The sequence below is a fragment of the Balaenoptera physalus genome (assembly GCF_965194825.1).
Source record: "Balaenoptera physalus genome assembly, chromosome: 1".
In the NCBI taxonomy this organism is placed as follows: Eukaryota; Metazoa; Chordata; class Mammalia; order Artiodactyla; family Balaenopteridae; genus Balaenoptera; species Balaenoptera physalus.
The window spans coordinates 118,088,217-118,107,556 of NC_138882.1; the positions used below are offsets into that span (position 1 = coordinate 118,088,217).

General features: G+C 40.4%; 1 protein-coding gene and 1 long non-coding RNA gene across 10 annotated transcripts in view; one reads left to right on the forward strand and one right to left on the reverse strand.

The window, feature by feature from the left end:
• Positions 1-18,832, reverse strand: part of LOC309636551 — a 64,192-nt gene extending 45,360 nt beyond the window's left edge. The window contains exons 1-2 of the long non-coding RNA XR_014250069.1: positions 18,662-18,832; positions 17,554-17,596 (exon numbers count right to left, since the gene is read on the reverse strand). This is a non-coding gene — a long non-coding RNA (uncharacterized lncRNA). The remainder of the gene's footprint in view (positions 1-17,553; positions 17,597-18,661) is intronic.
• Positions 18,833-18,909: 77 nt separating this feature from the next.
• KYAT3 (kynurenine aminotransferase 3) overlaps positions 18,910-19,340 on the forward strand; it is a 53,478-nt gene continuing 53,047 nt past the window's right edge. For 3 of the 9 annotated variants that reach the window (XM_082477742.1, XM_082477747.1, XM_082477734.1), the window contains exon 1: positions 19,107-19,314. Coding sequence is in view for 1 of the 9 variants with exons in the window: in XM_082477734.1 (XP_082333860.1) it covers positions 19,304-19,314 (11 nt within the window). In the remaining 8 variants the exon portion in view is untranslated. Of the gene's footprint in view, positions 19,053-19,106; positions 19,315-19,340 lie in introns of those variants that run through there. The other 6 variants (XM_082477744.1, XM_082477743.1, XM_082477737.1 and 3 more) reach the window with 5 other exon arrangements.

A 19,340-nucleotide genomic window follows, 5' to 3' on the forward strand; every position in this document is an offset into this window, starting at 1 on the left:
GACGACCTAGATGGGTGGGATGGGGAGGGTGGGAGGGAGGGGATATATGTATACATATAGCTGATTCACTTTGTTATACAGCAGAAAATAACACAACATTTTAAAGCAATTATAATCCAATAAAGATGTAAATAAATAAATAAGTAAGATTTTAAAAGTACAATGAGATATCATTTCTTACCTATTAGATGGTTACTATTTTTTAAAAACCTGACAAGATTACAAGTGTTGGCAAGGATGTGGTGAAATTTTAACCCTCAAACACTGTTAGTAGGAATGTAAAATGGTGCATCAGCTATGGAGATAGTGTGGGCGTTCCTCACAAAAATTAAAAATAGAACTACTGTATGTTCCAACAATCCCACTTCTGGGTATATATGCAAAAGAGTTTAAATCAGGATCTCAAAGAGATATCTGCATTCTCACTTTCATTGTAGTATTATTCACAACAGCCAAGATATAGAAACAACCTAAGTGTCCATCAACAGATTATTGGATAAAGAAAATGTGATAGATACATACAAGGAATATTATTCAGCCTTAATTAGGAAGGAAAGTTTGCCATTTGCAACGTGAATAAACCTGGAGGACATTATGCTAAGTGAAATAAACCAGTTACAAAAGGACAAATACTTTATGACTTCACTTATATGAGGTATCTAAAATCATCAAACTCATAGAAACAGAGAATATAATAGTGGTAGGCAGGGAGTTGGGGAAGGGGTGAGAATGGGAACTTATTGTCCAAAGGGTATAAAGTTTCAGTTATGCTAGATGAATAAGTTCTTGAGATCTGCTGTGCAACATAATGCCTATAGTTAAAAGTATGCTATTGTGCATTTTAAATGTGTTAAGAGAGTAGAACACATTTTTAGTGTTCTTACGGCAAACAAAAAGGGAGGTGGGGGGAGGTTATGGGAGGTGTTGGAAATGTCAACTACCTGGATTGTAGAGATGGTATCATGTGTGTTTGCATATGTGCAAACTCATCAAATTTTACATTAAATGTATGTAGCTCTTTGTATGTCCATTATACCTCAATAAAACCATTTAAAAACTTTTGGAAAACAATTCTACAAGCCAGATGGTCCCTTATGAATGGTGAATTTTATCAAGCATTTAAAGAAAAAAATGACACCAAGTCAAAATGGAAGAGGAAAGATTTCCTGACTCATTCTACAAGGGAAGCATTATTCTGATACCACAATCAGACAAAAACAGTACAAAAAACAGAAAACTACAGACCATTATCCTCATGAAAATATATGCAAAAATCCTCAACAAAATATTAGCAAGTCAAATCCAGCAATATATAAACATAATGCATCTCGACCAAGTGGGGTTCCTTCTGTGAATGCAAGAGTAGTTAAAAAATCAATTAATGCAATTCGCCCTACTAAAAGTCTGAAGAAAGAAAACCACTTAATTATATAAATAGATGCAGAAAAACCTTGACAAAACACCTATCATGATAAAACTCCCAGCAAACTAGAGTAAAAATGAACTTCTTCAAGCTGATAAAAGGCATCTATAAAAAACCTATAGCTAACATCATATTTAATGATCAAAAACTGAGTGCTTGGCCCCTACTAAAGGAAAAAGCAAGGATGTCTGCTCTCACCAGTCTAGTTCAAAGTTATACTGAAAGTCTTAGCATAATATAGCAAGAAAAAGAAATAAAAGGCATATAGATCAGAAAGGATAAAATAAAATGTCCTTATTTTCAGACAACAAGATCATCCATATAGAAAGTCCCAGGAAATCTACCTCTTAGAACTAATAAGTGAGTTTAACAAGGTTGTAACCCACAAGATCAACACACAAAAATCTACCTTCAATTGTATTTCTATATACAAGCAATGAACCACAGTAGACCAAAACTGAACAATTAATACCATTTACAATAGCTACCAAAAATGAATACTTAAGGCGTAAACCTAACAAAACATGTATAAATGTTGAAAACCAATCTAAGGCCAAGAGATTATAGGATAGATTCCATCTCCCTAGTGGTTTTCACAATGACCCTTCCACTCTCTAAAGAGTAGAAGGTTTAAGATGCTTTTTCTAGAGTTAACCCTGACAAAAGCATGTGCCTAACATTGGTTAAGTTCAAATGAGCTTAACCAATGGGCTAGAAATACATCCATTGTTGCATTGGGCTTTTATTCAAACAGAAAGAGGAAAAAATATGGGCAGAAACTCAGAATGCCAAATAATTTGCCTATCATATACAAACACACATATCCCACTCTTCCCATCCACTGGGAGGTCCTTGACAGAGAGGCAGTCATAGAACACAAGACAGGCAAACTCACCCAGTTTTTATTGTGGAGATTTTTTTCCAACCTAACTCCAGAACGATCCCCCTATTAAGTTAAATGAGACTACCTGGAAATCAGGAATTGCTCAGACTAAAGGGATTCATCTATTCAAAAGATTTGTACTCTGCCAAGGACTGAGAAACACAGTTGAAGTCTCTCTCTTAAGGAGCTAACAGTCTAATGGTGAATACAGATATTAAACAGATAAATGCAGGAAGTTAAATACCCAGGAAACTGAGGGGAGAGGATTTCTATGATTTAGGAAGGAGTTGATCTAATCCACCTATACCAAGATATCTTGAGACGATGCCTTAATACGTCTTAACCATGTTTCCCCTTATCAATCAATTGGTAGGAAAAAAAATCCAAATTGGGAGGGAGAAATAGGAAGAGAGACAAACTGAGGAAACAAAGGGTCTATCACCTGGCCCCAAAACATAACATGATAATAGTGTATCATGCACTCAGCTTCTCTTTTTCAGGCGATTGGTGAAAGAAATGAAGAGAGCAATGAGCTCCATCTAGTGGCCAATACAAGTATTTTAATTTTTCTTCACAGTATTTTATCACTACCTGATATCACCTAAATTTGTTCATATTTATTGCCTGTCTCCCTCAGTAGAATATAAGCTCCACGTGGGCAGAAACATTCTCTGTTTTGTTCATCATGGAATCAGCAGGATCTAGAAGGCCGTCAGGCACATAGTAAACCCTCCATACAATAAGTATTTTTAAACACATGAATGACTATCTTATATACAGCATTTATCATCCCAACCTCATTCCTGATGCTTTTCCCTGAAAGTTTACCATTTGATTATCTAAAGTCATATTGAATGTTTCTAGAATTTGATAGTTATTTGTATTCTTGTACTATTTAGAAAGGCATCTTCTCCTTTCTCCCCACAAAGGATTTCGTCATTATCCCTTCTTTAGAGACCTAGAGAACCTGGTGTCAATTTATGTTCCTGCCACTGCTTTGGGGATCTACCTGGCATAAAGCATGCAGTACTGACTTTGGACCAGCAGCAGTGCCAAAAGGACACTGCACACCACAACAAATTGAGGGAGCAAAGGTCAGTAGCCATAGAGATCCTCCAGGAGCTGAGAACCTGCCTAGAGGGCTCTGAAAGCTGAAAAGCTCCAGTGTGAGCCACAAATTCCAGAGGTACGAATTCCAGAGGTAAAGTCAGAATGATAAAGGAACACAACACCTTCCTGAGAAGAGCAATTTCTACCAGGTTCTAAGGCAGTGATACTTACTTGTGTAGCAGCATTTTTTAACACACATTAGCCAGAAGCCACAACCTAATCCATGTTTTGGAGGGCATAGTACTTGTCAGTGTTTCCACAGCACAATTTTTATTGTTATATGTTACATAGGGAACCCATGTTTTGAATGAATTTTTTCTAACCAACTGATTTGTAAAGTCAAAATTCATTTTCTCTTTTAAAAAATTGTTCAAAGACTGTGAAGCCTTTCTCATATTGAGTAACCAATACTAACAGTTGAATTGGTATAAATCCAGCCAAATGTGTATGTGAAAAGATACACAGGCAGGCGAACAGATAGATAAATAGATACACAGTTACGCTGGGCAACCTTTCTGTGGGCAAATGAACAATTTCTACTACAGTTTTTGAAATATTTAAGCTAAGGTTTGTACAGCTATAATTACCTGGCTGAAAAGCATTAATTTACAGTAATAATACATATGCATACTCAAAATATTCCATTTTAAATAGCTACATGAGGCTGAAAACTAAACATAACTTTTTTTTTTATACAGCAGGTTCTTATTAGTTACCTATTTTATACATATTAGTGTATATATGTCAATCCCAATCTCCCAATTCATCCCACCACCACCACCCCCAGCCCCACTTTCCCCCCTTGGTGTCCATATGTTTGTTCTCTACATCTGTGTCTCTATTTCCACTTTGCAAACCAGTTCATCTGTGCCATTTTTCTACATTCCACATATATGTGTTACTATATGATATTTGTTTTTCTCTTTCTGACCTACTTCACTCTGTATGACAGTCTCTAGGTCCATCCACGTCTCTACAAAAGACTCAATTTTGTTCCTTTTTATGGCTGAGTAATATGCCATTGTATATAGGTACCACATCTTCTTTATCCATTCGTCTGTTGATGGGGATTTAGGTTGATTCCATGACCTGGCTATTGTAAATAGTGCTGCAATGAACATTGGGGTGCATGTGTCTTTTTGAATTATGGTTTTCTCAGGGTATATGCCCAGTAGTGGGATTGCTGGGTCATATGGTAATTCTACTTTTAGCTTTCTAAGGAAGCTCCATATTGTTCTCCATAGTAGCTGTATCAATTTACATTCCCACCAACAGTACAAGAGGGTTCCCCTTCCGCCAGACTCTCTCCAGCATTTGTTGTTTGTAGATTTTCTGATGATGACCATTCTAACTGGTGTGAGGCAATACCTCATTGTAGTTTTGATTTGCATTTCTCTAATAATTAGTGATGCTGAGCAGCTTTTCATGTGTCTCTTGGCCATATGTATGTCTTCTTTGGAGAGAAGTCTATTTAGGTCTTCTGCCCATTTTTTGATTGGATTTTTTTTTTAATATTGAGCTGCATGAGCTGTTTATATATTTGGGAGATTAATCCTTTGTCCATTGATTTGTTTCCAAATATTTTCTCCCATTCTGAGGGTTGTCTTTTCATTTTGTTTATAGTTTCCTTTGCTGTGCAAAAGCTTTTAAGTTTCATTAGGTCCCATTTGTTTATTTTTGTTTTCATTTCCATTACTCTAGGAGGTGGGTCAAAAACGATCTTGCTGTGATTTATGCCAAAGAGTGTTCTTCCTAAGTTTTCCTCTAAGAGTTTTATAGTGTCCGGTCTTATATTTAGGTCTTTAATCCATTTTGAGTTTATTTTTGTGTATGGTATTAGGGAGTGTTCGAATTTCATTCTTTTACATGTAGCAGTCCAGTTTTCCCAGCACCACTTATTGAAGACACTGTCTTTTCTCCATCGTATATCCTTGCCTCTTTGTCATAGATTAGTTGACCATAGGTGTGTGGGTTTATCTCTGGGCTTTCTATCCTGTTCCATTGATCTATATTTCTGTTTTTGTGCAAGTACCATGTTGTCTTTTTTTTTTTGTCAAATATGTTTATTTAATAATTCTTTTGTTTTTTTTAAACATCTTTATTGAAGTATAATTGCCTTACAATGGTGTGTTAGCTTCTGCTTTATAACAAAGTGAATCAGTTATACACATACAATATGTTCCCATATCTCTTCCCTCTTGCATCTCCCTCCCTCCCACCCTCCCCATCCCACCCCTCTAGGTGGTCACAAAGCACCGAGCTGATCTCCCTGTGCTATGTGGCTGCTTCCCACTAGCTATCTATTTTACATTTGGTAGTGTATATATGTCCATGACACTCTCTTACCCTGTCACATCTCACCCCTCCCCCTCCCCATATCCTCAAGTCCATTCTCTAGTAGGTCTGTGTCTTTATTCCCGTCTTGCCACTAGGTTCTTCATGGCCTTTTTTTTTTTTTTCCTTAGATTCCGTATATATGTGTTAGCATACTGTATTTGTTTTTCTCTTTCTGACTTACTTCACTCTGTATGACAAACTCTAACTCCATCCACCTCATTACAAATACCTCCATTTCATTTCTTTTTATGGCTGAGTAATATTCCATTGTATATATGTGCCACATCTTCTTTATCCATTCATCTGTTGATGGACATTTAGGTTGCTTCCATGTCCTGGCTATTGTAAATAGAGCTGCAATGAACATTTTGGTACATGACTCTTTTTGAACTATCGTTTTCTCAGGGTATATGCCCAGGAGTGGGATTGCTGGGTTGTATGGTAGTTCTATTTGTAGTTTTATAAGGAACCTCCATACTGTTCTCCATAGTGGCTGTATCAATTTACATTCCCACCAACAGTGCAAGAGTGTTCCCTTTCCTCCACACCCTCTCCAGCATTTATTGTTTCTAGATTTTTTGATGATGGCCATTCTGACCGGTGTGAGATGATATCTCATTGTAGTTTTGATTTGCATTTCTCTAATGATTAATGATGTTGAGCATTCTATCACGTGTCTGTTGGCAATCTGTATATCTTCTTTGGAGAAATGTCTATTTAGGTCTTCTGCCCATTTTTGGATTGGGTTGTTCGTTTTTTTGTTGTTGAGCTGCATGAGCTGCTTGTAAATCTTGGAGATTAATCCTTTGTCAGTTTCTTCATTTGCAAATATTTTCTCCCATTCTGATGGTTGTCTTTTGGTCTTGTTTATGGTTTCCTTTGCTGTGCAAAAGCTTTTAAGTTTCATTAGGCCCCATTTGTTTATTTGTGTTCTTATTTCCATTTCTCTGGGAGCTGGGTCAAAAAGAATCTTGCTGTGATGTATGTCATAGAGTGTTCTGCCTATGTTTTCCTCTAAGAGTTTGATAGTGTCTGCCCTTACACTTAGGTCTTTAATCCATTTTGAGTTTATTTTTGTGCATGGTGTCAGGGAGTGTTCTAATTTCATACTTTTACATGTATCTGTCCAATTTTCCCAGCACCACTTATTGAAGAGGCTGTCTTTTCTCCACTGTATATGCTTGCCTCCTTTATCAAAGATAAGGTGACCATATGTGCATGGGTTTACCTCTGGGCTTTCTATCCTGTTCCATTGATCTATATTTCTGTTTTTGTGCCAGTACCAAACTGTCTTGATTACTGTAGCTTTGTAATATAGTCTGAAGTCAGGGAGCCTGATTCCCCCAGCTCCATTTTTCCATCTCAAGATTGCTTTGGCTATTCGGGGTCTTTTGTGTTTCCATACAAATTGTGAAATTTTTTGTTCTAGTTCTGTGAAAAGTGCAGGTGGTACTTTGATAGGGATTGCATTGAATCTGTAGATTGCTTTGGGTAGTAGAGTCATTTTCACAATGTTGATTCTTCCAATCCAGGAACATGGTATATCTCTCCATCTATTTGTATCGTCTTTAATTTCTTTCATCAGTGTCTTATAATTTTCTGCATACAGGTCTTTTGTCTCCTTAGGTAGGTTTATTCCTAGATATTTTATTCTTTTTGTTGCAAGGGTAAACAGGAGTGTTTTCTTAATTTCACTTTCAGATTTTTCATCATTAGTGTATAGAAATGCAAGAGATTTCTGTGCATTAATTTTGTATCCTGCTACTTTACCAAATTCATTGATTAGCTCTAGGAGTTTTCTGGTAGCATCTTTAGGATTCTCTATGTATAGTATCATGTCATCTGCAAATAGTGACAGCTTTACTTCTTCTTTTCCGATTTGGATTCCTTTTATTTCTTTGTCTTCTCTGATTGCTGTGGCTAACACTTCCAAAACTATGTTGAATAATAGTGGTGAGAGTGGGCAACCTTGTCTTGTTCCTGATCTTAGTGGAAATGGTTTCAGTTTTTCACCACTGAGGACGATGTTGGCTGTGGGTTTGTCATATATGGCCTTTATTATGTTGAGGAAAGTTCCCTCTATGCCTACTTTCTGCAGGGCTTTTATCATAAATGGGTGTTGAATTTTGTCGAAAGCTTTCTCTGCATCTATTGAGATGATCATATGGTTTTTCTCCTTCAATTTCTTAATATGGCGTATCACATTGATTGATTTGTGTATATTGAAGAATCCTTGCATTCCTGGGATAAACCCCACTTGATCATGGTGTATGATCCTTTTAATGTGCTGTTGGATTCTGTTTGCTGGTATTTTGTTGAGGATTTTTGCATCCATGTTCTTCAGTGATATTGGCCTGTAGTTTTCTTTCTTTGTGACATCTTTGTCTGGTTTTGGTATCAGGGTGATGGTGGCCTCATAGAATGAGTTGTGGAGTGTTCCTCCCTCTGCAATATATTGGAAGAGTTTGAGAAGGATAGGTGTTAGCTCTTCTCTAAATGTTTGATAGAATTCGCCTGTGAAGCCATCTGGTCCTGGGCTTTTGTTTGTTGGAAGATTTTTAATCACAGTTTCAATTTCAGTGCTTGTGATTGGTCTGTTCATGTTTTCTATTTCTTCCTGGTTCAGTCTTGGCAGGTTGTGCATTTCTAAGAATCTGTCCATTTCTTCCAGGTTGTCCATTTTATTGGCATAGAGTTGCTTGTAGTAATCTCTCATGATCGTTTGTATTTCTGCAGTGTCAGTGGCTACTTCTCCTTTTTCATTTCTAATTCTATTGATTTGAGTCTTCTCCCTTTTTCTCTTGATGAGTCTGGCTAATGGTTTATCAATTTTGTTTATCTTCTCAAAGAACCAGCTTTTAGTTTCATTGATTTTTGCTATTGTTTCCTTCATTTCTTTTTCATTTATTTCTGACCTGATCTTTATGATTTCTTTCCTTCTGCTGGCTTTGGGGTTTTTTTGTTCTTCTTTCTCTAATTGCTTTAGGTGCAAGGTTAGGTTGTTTATTCGAGATGTTTCCTGTTTCTTGAGGTAGGCTTGTATTGCTATAAACTGCCCTCTTAGCACTGCTTTTGCTGCGTCCCATAGGTTTTGGGTGGTCATATCTCCATTGTCATTTGTTTCTAGGTATTTTTTGATTTCCCCTTTGATTTCTTCAGTGATCACTTCGTTATTAAGTAGTGTATTGTGTAGCCTCCATGTGTTTGTATTTTTTACAGATCTTTTCCTGTAATTGATATCTAGTCTCATAGCGTTGTGGTCGGAAAAGATACTTGATACGATTTCAATTTTCTTAAATTTACCAAGGCTTGATTTGTGACCCAAGATATGATCTATCCTGGAGAATGTTCCATGAGCACTTGAGAAGAAAGTGTATTCTGTTGTTTTTAGAATGTCCTATATGTATCAATTAAGTCCATCTTGTTTAATGTATCATTTAAAGCTTGTGTTTCCTTATTTATTTTCATTTTGGATGATCTGTCCATTGGTGAAAGTGGGGTGTTAAAGTCCCCTACTATGATTGTGTTACTGTCGATTTCCCCTTTTATGGCTGTTAGTATTTGCTTTATGTATTGAGGTGCTCCTATGTTGGGTGCATAAATATTTACAATTGTTATACCTTCCTCTTGGATCGATCGCTTGATCATTATATAGTGTCCTTCTTTGTCTCTTGTAATAGTCTTTATTTTAAAGTCTATTTTGTCTGATATGAGAATTGCTACTCCAGCTTTCTTTTGATTTCCATTTGCATGGAATATCTTTTTCCATCCCCTCACTTTCAGTTTGTATGTGTCTCTAGGTCTGAAGTGGGTCTCTTGTAGACAGCATATATATGGGTCTTGTTTTTGTATCCATTCAGCCAGCCTGTGTCTTTTGATGGGAGCATTTAATCCATTTACATTCAAGGTAATTATTGATATGTATGTTCCTATTCCCATTTTCTTAACTGTTTTGGGTTTGTTATTGTAGGTGTTTTCCTTCTCTTGTGTTTCTTGCCTAGAGAAGTTCCTTTAGCATTTGTTGTAAAGCTGGTTTGGTGGTGCTGAACTCTCTCAGCTTTTGCTTGTCTGTAAAGGTTTTAATTTCTCCATCACATCTGAATGAGATCCTTGCTGGGTAGGGTAATCTTGGTTGTAGGTTTTTCTCCTTCATCACTTTAAGTGTATCCTGGCACTCCCTTCTGGCTTGCAGAGTTTCTGCTGAAAGATCAGATGTTAACCTTATGGGGATTCCCTTGTGTGTTATTTGTTGTTTTTCCCTTGCTGCTTTTAATATGTTTTCCTTATATTTAATTTTTGACAGTTTGATTAATATGTGTCTTGGCGTGTTTCTCCTTGGATTTATCCTGTATGGGACTCTCTGTGCTTCCAGGACTTGATTAACTATTTCCGTTCCCATATTAGGGAAGTTTTCAACTATAATCTCTTCAAATATTTTCTCAGTCCCTTTCTTTTTCTCTTCTTCTTCTGGGACCCCTATAATTTGAATGTTGGTGCATTTAATGTTGTCCCAGAGGTCTCTGAGACTGTCCTCAGTTCTTTTCATTCTTTTTTCTTTATCCTGCTCTGCAGTAGTTATTTCCACCATTTTATCTTCCAGGTCACTTATCCTTTCTTCTGCCTCAGTTATTCTGCTATTGATCCCATCTAGAGTATTTTTAATTTCATTTATTGTGTTTTTCATCGTTGCTTGGTTCCTCTTTAGTTCTCCTACGTCCTTGTTAAATGTTTCTTGCATTTTGTCTATTCTATTTGCAAGATTTTGGATCATCCTTACTATCATTATTCTGAATTCTTTTTCAGGTAGACTACCTATTTCCTCTTCATTTGTTAAGTCTGGTGTGTTTTGACCCTGCTCCTTCATCTGCTATGTGTTTTTCTGTCGTCTCATTTTGCTTATCTTACTGTGTTTGGGGTCTCCTTTTCACAGGCTGCAGGTTCATAGTTCTCGTTGTTTTTGGTATCTGTCCCCAGTGGCTAAGGTTGGTTCAGTGGGTTGTGTAGGCTTCCTGGTGGAGGGAACTAGTGCCTGAGTTCTGGTGGATGAGGCTGGATCTTGTCTTTCTGGTGGGCACGTCCATGTCTGGTGGTGTATTTGGGGGTGTCTGTGGCCTTATTATGATTTTAGGCAGCCTCTCTGCTAATGGATGGGGCTATGTTCCTGTCTTGCTAGTTGTTTGGCATATGGTGTCCAGCACTGTAGCTTGCTCGTCGTTGAGTGAAGCTGGGTCTTGATGTTGAGATGGAGATCTCTGAGAGATTTTTGCTGTTTGGTATTACGTGGAGCTGGGAGGTCTCTTGTGGACCAGTGTCCTGAAGTTGGCTCTCCCACCTCAGAGGCACGGCCCTGATGCCTGGCTGGAGCACCAAGAGCCTTTCGTTCACACGGCTCAGAGTAAAAGGGAGAAAAAATAGAAAGAAAGAAAGAAAGAGGCTATAATATAGTGAAGTAAAATAAAGCTATTATAAAGCAAAGCTATACAGACAAAATCTCACCCAGAAGCATATACATATACACTCACAAAAAAAGGAAAAGGGGAAAAATTAATATATCCTGTTCCCAAACTCCACCTCCTGAATTTGGGATGATTCGTTGTCTATTCAGGTATTCAAAAGATGCAGGCACATCAAGTTGTTTGTGGAGTTTTAATCCGCTGCTTCTGAGGCTGCTGGGAGAGATTTCCCTTTCTCTTCTTTGTTCGCACAGCTCCCGGGGTTCAGCTTTGGATTTGGACCCGCCTCTGCGTGTAGGTTGCCTGAGGGCGTCTGTTCCCCGCCCAGACAGGACGGGGTTAAAGGAGCAGCTGCTTCGGGGGCTCTGGTTCACTCACGCCGCGGGGAGGGAGGGGTACAGAGGAGGCGGGTCGAGCCTGCGGCGGCAGAGGGCCAGCGTGACGTTGCACTAGCCTGAGGTGCGCAGTGTGTTCTCCCGGGGAAGTTGTCCCCGGATCACGGGACCCTGGCAGTGGCGGGCTGCACAGGCTACCAGGAGGGGTGGTGTGGAGAGTGACCTGTGCTCGCACACAGGCTTTTTGGAGGCGGCAGCAGCGGCCTTAGCATCTCACGCCCGTCTCTGGGGCCCGCGCTGATCGCCGCGGCTCACGCCCGTCTCTGGAGTTCTTTTAGGCGGCGCTCTGAATCCCCTCTCCTTGCGCGCCGAGAAACAAAGAGGCAAGAAAAAGTCTCTTGCCTCTTCGGCAGCTGCAGACTTTTTCCCGGTCTCCCTCCCAGCCAGCTGTGGTGTGCTAACCCCTTCAAGCTGTGTTCATGCCACCAACCCCAGTCCTCTCCCTGCGATCTGCCCGAAGCCCGAGCCTCAGCTCCCAGCCCCGCCCGCCCTGGCGGGGGAGCAGAGAAGCCTCTCGGGCTGGTGAGTGCTGCTCGGCACTGAGCCTCTGTGCGGGAGTCTCTCCGCTTTGCCCTCCGCACCCCTGTGGCTGTGCTCTCCTCCATGGCTCCGAAGCTTCCCCCCTCTGCCACCCGCAGTCTCTGCCCGTGGAGGGGCTTCCTAGTGCGTGGAAGTCTTTCCTCTTCCATGGCTCCCTCCCACTGGTGCAGGTCCCGTCCCTATTCTTTTGTCTCTGTTATTTCTTTTTTCTTTTGCCCTACCCAAGTACGGGGGGAGTTTCTTGCCTTTTGAGGGGTCTGACATTTTCTGCCAGCATTCAGTGGGTGTTCTGTAGGAGCAGTTCCACGTGTAGATGTATTTCTACTGTATCTGTGGGAAGGAAGGTGATCTCCGCGTCTTACTCTTCCGCCATCTTCTCTCCTCCCCTCTAGGTATTTTTTGATTTCCTCTTTGAATTCTTCAGTGATCTCTTGGTTATTTAGTAACTTATTGTTTAGCCTCCATGTGTTTGTGTTTTTTACATTTTTCTTCCCAGTAATTGATTTCTAATCTCATAGCGTTGTGGTCCAAAAAGACACTTGATATGATTCAATTTTCTTAAATTTACCAAGGCTTGATTTGTGACCCAAGATGTGATCTATTCTGGAGACTGTTCCGTGTGCACTTGAGAAGAAAGTGTAATCTGCTGTTTTCGGGTGGAATGTCCTATAAATATCAATTAAATCTATCTGGTCTATTATGTCATTTAAAGCTTGTGTTTCCTTATTAATTTTCTGTCTGTATGATCTGTCCATTGGTGTAAGTGAGGTGTTAAAGTCCCCCACTATTATTGTGTTACCGTCGATTTCCTCTTTTATAGCTGTTAGCAGTTGCCTTATGTACTAAGGTGCTATGTTGTGTGCATCTATATTTATGATTGTTATATATTCTTCTTGGATTGATCCCTTGATCATTATGTAGTGTCCTTCCTTGTATCTTGTAACATTCTTTATTTTAAAGTCTGTTTTATCTGATATGAGTATTGCTACTCCAGCTCTCTTTTGATTTCCATTTGCATGGAATATCTTTTTCCATCCCCTCACTTTCAGTCTGTATGTGGCCCTAGATCTTAAGTGGGTTTCTTGTAGACAGCATATATATGGGTCTTGTTTTTGTATCCATTCAACAAGCCTGTGTCTTTTGGTTGGAGCATTTAATCCATTCATGTTTAAGGTAATTATCAAGATGTATGTTCCTATTATCATTTTCTTAATTGTTATGGGTTTGTTTTTGTAGGTCCTTTTCTTCTCTTGTGTTTCCCACTTAGAGAAATTTTTTTAGCATTTGTTGTAGAGCTGGTTTGGTGGTGCTGAATTCTCTTAGCTTTTGCTTGTCTGTAAAGCTTTTGATTTCTCCATTGAATCTGAATGAGATCCTTGCTGGGTAGAGTAATCTTGGTTGTAGGTTCCTCCCTTTCATCATTTTATATATATTGTGCCACTCCCTTCTGGTTTGTAGAGTTTCTGCTGAGAAATCATCTGTTAACCTTATGGGGATTCCTTTGTATGATATTTGTCCTTTTTCCCTTGTTGCTTTCAATAATTTTTCTTTGTCTTTAATTTTTTGTCAGTTTGATAACTATGTGTCTTGGCGTGTTTCTCCTTGGGTTTATCCTCCCTGGGACTCTCTGTGCTTCCTGGACTTGGGTGGTTATTTCTTTTCCCATGTTAGAGAAGTTTTCAACTATAATCTCTTCAAATATTTTCTCGGGTCCTTTCTCTCTCTCCTGTCCTTCTGGATCCCTATTATGTGAATGTTGTTGTGTTTCATGTTGTTCCAGAGGTCTCTTAGGCTGTCTTCATTTCTTTTCATTCTTTTCTCTTTATTCTGTTCCACAGCAGTGAATTCCACCATTCCATCTTCTAGGTCACTTATCCATTCTTCTGCCTCAGTTATTCTGCTACTGATTCCTTCTAGTGTATTTTTCATTTCAGTTATTGTATTGTTCATTTCTGTGTGTTTGTTGTTTAATTTTTCTATGTGTTTGTTCTTCAATTCTTCTAGGTCTTTGTTAAACATTTCTTGCATCTTCTCGATCTTTGCCTCCATTCTTTTTCTGAGGTCCTGGGTCATCTTCACTATCATTATTCTGAATTCTTTTTCTGGAAGGTTGCCTATCTCCACTTCATTTAGTTGTTTTTCTGGGATTTTATCTTGTTCCTTCATCTGGTATATAGCCCTCTGCCTTTTCATTTTGTCTATCTTTCTGTGAATGCGATTTTCGTTCCACAGGCTGCAGAATTGTAGTTTTTCTTGTTTCTGCTGTCTGTCCTCTAAACATAACTCTTTTTGACAGATATAATCGTATATATTTGAAGTAGACAACACGGTAATTCCATATATATATACATTTTAGAATGATTACAAAGATCAAGATAATTAACACATACATCCCCTCACACAGTTAACATAGTTAACTCTTTTCTGTGTGTATATGTCTCTGTGTGTGTGTGTGTATGTTGAAAACACTTAAGATTTACTCTCAGCAACTTTCAAGAACATAACTATAGCAGGAGTGTCAGATGGAAAACGGTTTAGGAACTTACAGACCCAGACTTAATTGTCATTTTTTCCTGGAGCAGGTCCTTCCTAGTACTGCTTGAGTATTATGAGTAAAGGAAGAATGTAGTTCTACCTGCCTGACCCTTAATACCTACAAGGGACAGATGCTGCTTGAGAAGTGGCCTTATTATTCCAGATAATAAGGCATTGCTTATATCTTCCACTTTGTTCTCCTCTCTGCCATTCTATTGTCACCTGCAAGGTCCATGTAAAGTAAAGTGAGATGCCTTTGGTAAGCAAATGAGAGGAGTCAGTAAACCATCACAGCAGTACTATGACTGCATATCAGGAAACCTATACAAAAGATTTAAACAAAATTGAGGTTGATTTCTCTCTTATGTCAATACAGTAGGTCTGGAGCTAGAGTGGTAGCGTCATGATATCAGGGCTCAGGCTCCTTGTCTCCCATACTATTGTTCTACCATCTTCAACTTGAAGATTCTACCTGGTGGTGCAAGAGGGTGGTAGCCAACTTGTCTGTACTCAAACTGTCAGGGAAACCACAAACAGAGGGAGCAATAAGGGCATATGATCCTTCAAGACATTTCCTGGAAGCAGCACATACAGCCTCCACTTATATCCCATTGGCTAGAATTTAGTCATATGGCTCCCACCCAGCTAAAACAGAGACTGGAAATCCAGTCTTTATACCAAGCACTCATATACTCTGCTGAAATTTGGGGGTTGTATTGCTATAGAAGAAAAGAATACTAAATACTGCGGCATAACTAGCAGCCCCATCCTAAAGATTCTCTTTCCCTTTTTCTTAAGGAAAAATTGTATAGTACTTAGTAAGAACCAAGCACAGTTCTAAGGTTTTCTTTCTGTTTTTTTTTTTTTTGGTCTATGAAGTCATTTAATCCTTAAAATAGCACTATAAGTAAGGTTCTATTACACACATTTTACAGATAAGGAAATTGAAACACAGAGAAATGAAGTAACTTGCCCAAGTTTACACAGCTAGAAAATTGCAGAGTTGAGATCTGAACCAGACAGGTTGGCTTGCCAACTAAGCTATACTGCCTTCTCTCTGCTGTATTTCAGAATATTTTTAGCCCTCTGTATGAGAAAGTGGAAAAGACTTTAAAAGGGAGATACTGTCTTTTTATTCAGAAAACAAATGAGCACAAGATATAAGAAAAGCACAGCCTTTAGCTATTAATTCCAAGGAGTCACTTACATTTCTGTTTTAAAAGCCAACATGAGTATAAAGAATAACACAAAGCTTGGCATATGAACAAAGTATTTGAATGCCCAGCATTTGGTCTTCCAATCATTGAATGAATGTGCATGTAAACCAATAACAACAACAAGAGATGGCAAATCAAACATATTTATACTCTCTCTCTCTACTTAAACCACACTGAAATAACAGTGAGGGGGTTCTTTCAAGCCATAAGCCTGTGAGAAAAAGAACAAGGGGAAAGACAGTGACAACAAGTTTATAGACCTTAGAAAGCAAACAGGCAGGTAGAAACTGACAGCAGATTCAAAAAAGCTGCATCCCGGGCTTCCCTGGTGGCGCAGTGGTTGAGAATCTGCCTGCCAATGCAGGGGACACGGGTTCGAGCCCTGGTCTGGGAAGATCCCACATGCCGCGGAGCAACTAGGCCCGTGAGCCACAATTACTGAGCCTGCGCATCTGGAGCCTGTGCTCCGCAACAAGAGAGGCCGCGATAGTGAGAGGCCCGTGCACCGCGATGAAGTGGCCCCCACTTGCTGCAACTAGAGAAAGCCCTCGCACAGAAACGAAGACCCAACACAGCCATAAATAAATAAATAAATAAATTTATTAAAAAAAAAAAAAAAAAGCTGAATCCCAGATTCATCACAAAGAAAGCCAAAAAAGCAACTAGATCTACCTCCACAGAACTCTCCAAAGGTTCAGGACTAAAAACACGAGGGTCATTTAAAGGCCTTTCTAAGAAACAGCTAGATCCTCAGATCCACACTGCAAATTCACACATCCCCACCAAATTTCCTCCTTCACCTCAGCAAGAGATTGGCAGTTTATACTCTGAAGAGGGTAAACAGAGAGTGTCTGAATTAGGAGAAACTAGGCAGAGGTGGCTGTGGAGTGGTAGAGCTGAAAAAGAGGAATAAGTGAATGCCAGCAGAATGAACGTTGTGACCCTAGCCCCCTTTTCTTCCTCTGCCACCGCCCTAGCCCAGACAACATCATATCTCCCACTAACAGCCTCCTAACCTCCTCCTTCCTGCTTCTACTCTCGCCTACCTGCAAGTCTCTTCTCCAAAGCAACTAGAGTGTCTTTTTAAAATGTAATTAAGATTATATTATTCCTCTGCTTAAGATCTTCCAATGGCTACTTCAATATAAAATCGAAACTATCTGTGGTCTTCAAGGTTCTGCATGATCTGGTCCCTGCTTTCCTCTCCACCCTAATCTGGAAGCACTTTTCCCTGGATTACAGTGCTTTAGACACACTGGCCTCTTTCTTATTCCTTGCATGCCAAGTTTATTCTCATATCAGAGCCTTTTCAACTGCTATATTCCTATCCAGAATCATTTTTTGCAAAGTTGTGTCTTTATCATTCAATTCTGGTTCAAATGTTACCTTCTCAAAAAAAGCCTATCTTGACTATCGTATTTAAACTATCTGCAGTCTCCACCCCTCATTGCTTCTTTCCATAGCGCTTATCACCATCTGAAGTCATTGTATATCCTTACTTGCCTGTTGCCTGTTTCTTCCTCTTTAAGGTTTGAGGCACTCACTTTCTCTGCCTCATTTCCCCCAGAAGCCTCCAAACCTCTGTTTTCAATTCATGTATTTGTTAAATATGAGAAAAAGATAAGCAGTACCTGGCATCAGGAACTGAACTGACACTTACCCTTAAGGCTTTGGTATTGTTAGGAACTAGACCTGGTGTTCCCCTGTAAAATATGAAAATCCAACAGAACACTAACATCAGTCACTCTCTGATTATGATGAAATGAGACAACAGATAAGATCACTCAATAAACTTGCCTAAACTCAAATAAAAACAAGGTCACTGCAAACTACAAAAATAGCAAACCTCCTCTTCTCCCGGCTAGCAAAACCATTGCTTCTTTACCAACTACAGACTTAGCCTTGAAACTTTCCTCCCTTCTTCTACATAAGATGTATTATGATGCCCAATCTAATAATCACCCCCACTTCCAGACAGCACCCAAAACAGCATGAATCTCCATTTCCTTGAACCCTCCCCTCCGAATCACCCAATACAAGCTCAAATACTTGTCCCTATTGTACACAAGCATCTCTCCATTCACTTAATCATCTTCTGAATCTCGCAGTACCTAGTTGCAGAGTAGATTCCTTCAACCAGAGAGTATCTTTGTTCTTTCCTCTGCAGTTGAATAACAAGCTACTGCCCACCAACTCCTTCTATCCTCTCATTTTCTTAAATTAGGAGATAAGGAAAATCTAGTTATGAAACCTAATTCTTACCAGAACCTCTCCTTTTGCTAACACTGCCCTCAATAAAGGAGTAATTTCTGGTGTTCCTTTTTCTCTTAGCTGATTCTTCTTCTTCACGTTTAAAGTGTCACTTATTTTCCTTCTCAGTTTCATACCCTATTCCATTCTCAGTTCTCTGATCGAATTCGTTTTACTGTTCAGGAAAGTAAAGTTCCTTTTTTTTCCCCCTCTCCACCATCATAGGTGATAAATACATCTACAAAACTTTTCGCACACTCTCTTTAGCCTTGCCCTCTCTGGCACCTTCTAACATCATTCAAACTACAGCCTTCCGCTCACCTAAGCCCTGTGACCTCACAGCTTGCCTTTTCTTCCAAATCAATCCTTTGTCCTATGACCCACCCCAAATCAATAGGTCACATACATCCAATTAGACCTCAATTTCATATCCAATCCCGACCATATACAAGCCTCCGCCCCATTCCACCCCTTACCCAGACCCGCGTCTATTGCACGGCCCTGATCCGGCTCCGCACCTCCACCTGCCAAGTCCAGTCCGGATTCCCGGCTGTCCTCACAGCACATCGCGCCCGAGTCTAGACCCCACAGCCAATCCCCGGCCACATCCCCGCGCACCTCCATCCCGCCCCCTTACTCTCCTGTGCCCGGCGCCTTTCACCGCCCCCATCTCCACGCCCGCCCAGTTGCGTCCAGTCCGCTACCCCGGCCTACCCCTCAGCCAATCGGCGTTTGGAATTCCGACCCCACAGTCAATCCCGTCCAGGCTCCGCCCCCACGTCCGAGTCCCGCCCCATCAGGCTCTCGAGACCTCGCGGGACTGGAACTCAGGGAAGCGAGCTGTTCGCGCGAGGGGTGTGAGTGGGGCGCAAGGCGGGCACTTGGTGGTGGTGACGGCAGTGGTCTCGGGTGCGGAGCCGCGCGGAGGGAGGCTGGGAGGGAGGGAGAGAGGCCTAGCTGGGGTGCGCTCGCCGTGCCGCGCGCCTGGCGGGCTGGGAGGAAGAGCCAGGGCTGGATTTCCTTCAGCATTCGGACTCGCCTTCCGGAGCTGAGGCGGGAGCGCGGGCCTGGGCCGCTGACCCCCGGGCCCTGGCGGACCACAGGGCTGGTAGCAGAGGGTCAGCGCTGGAATTTCAGAGTTTGCTTGCTCCGGAGAGGGGATGGCCCTGAGGTGACTGGTCTTCTAGGGTGGGGTCC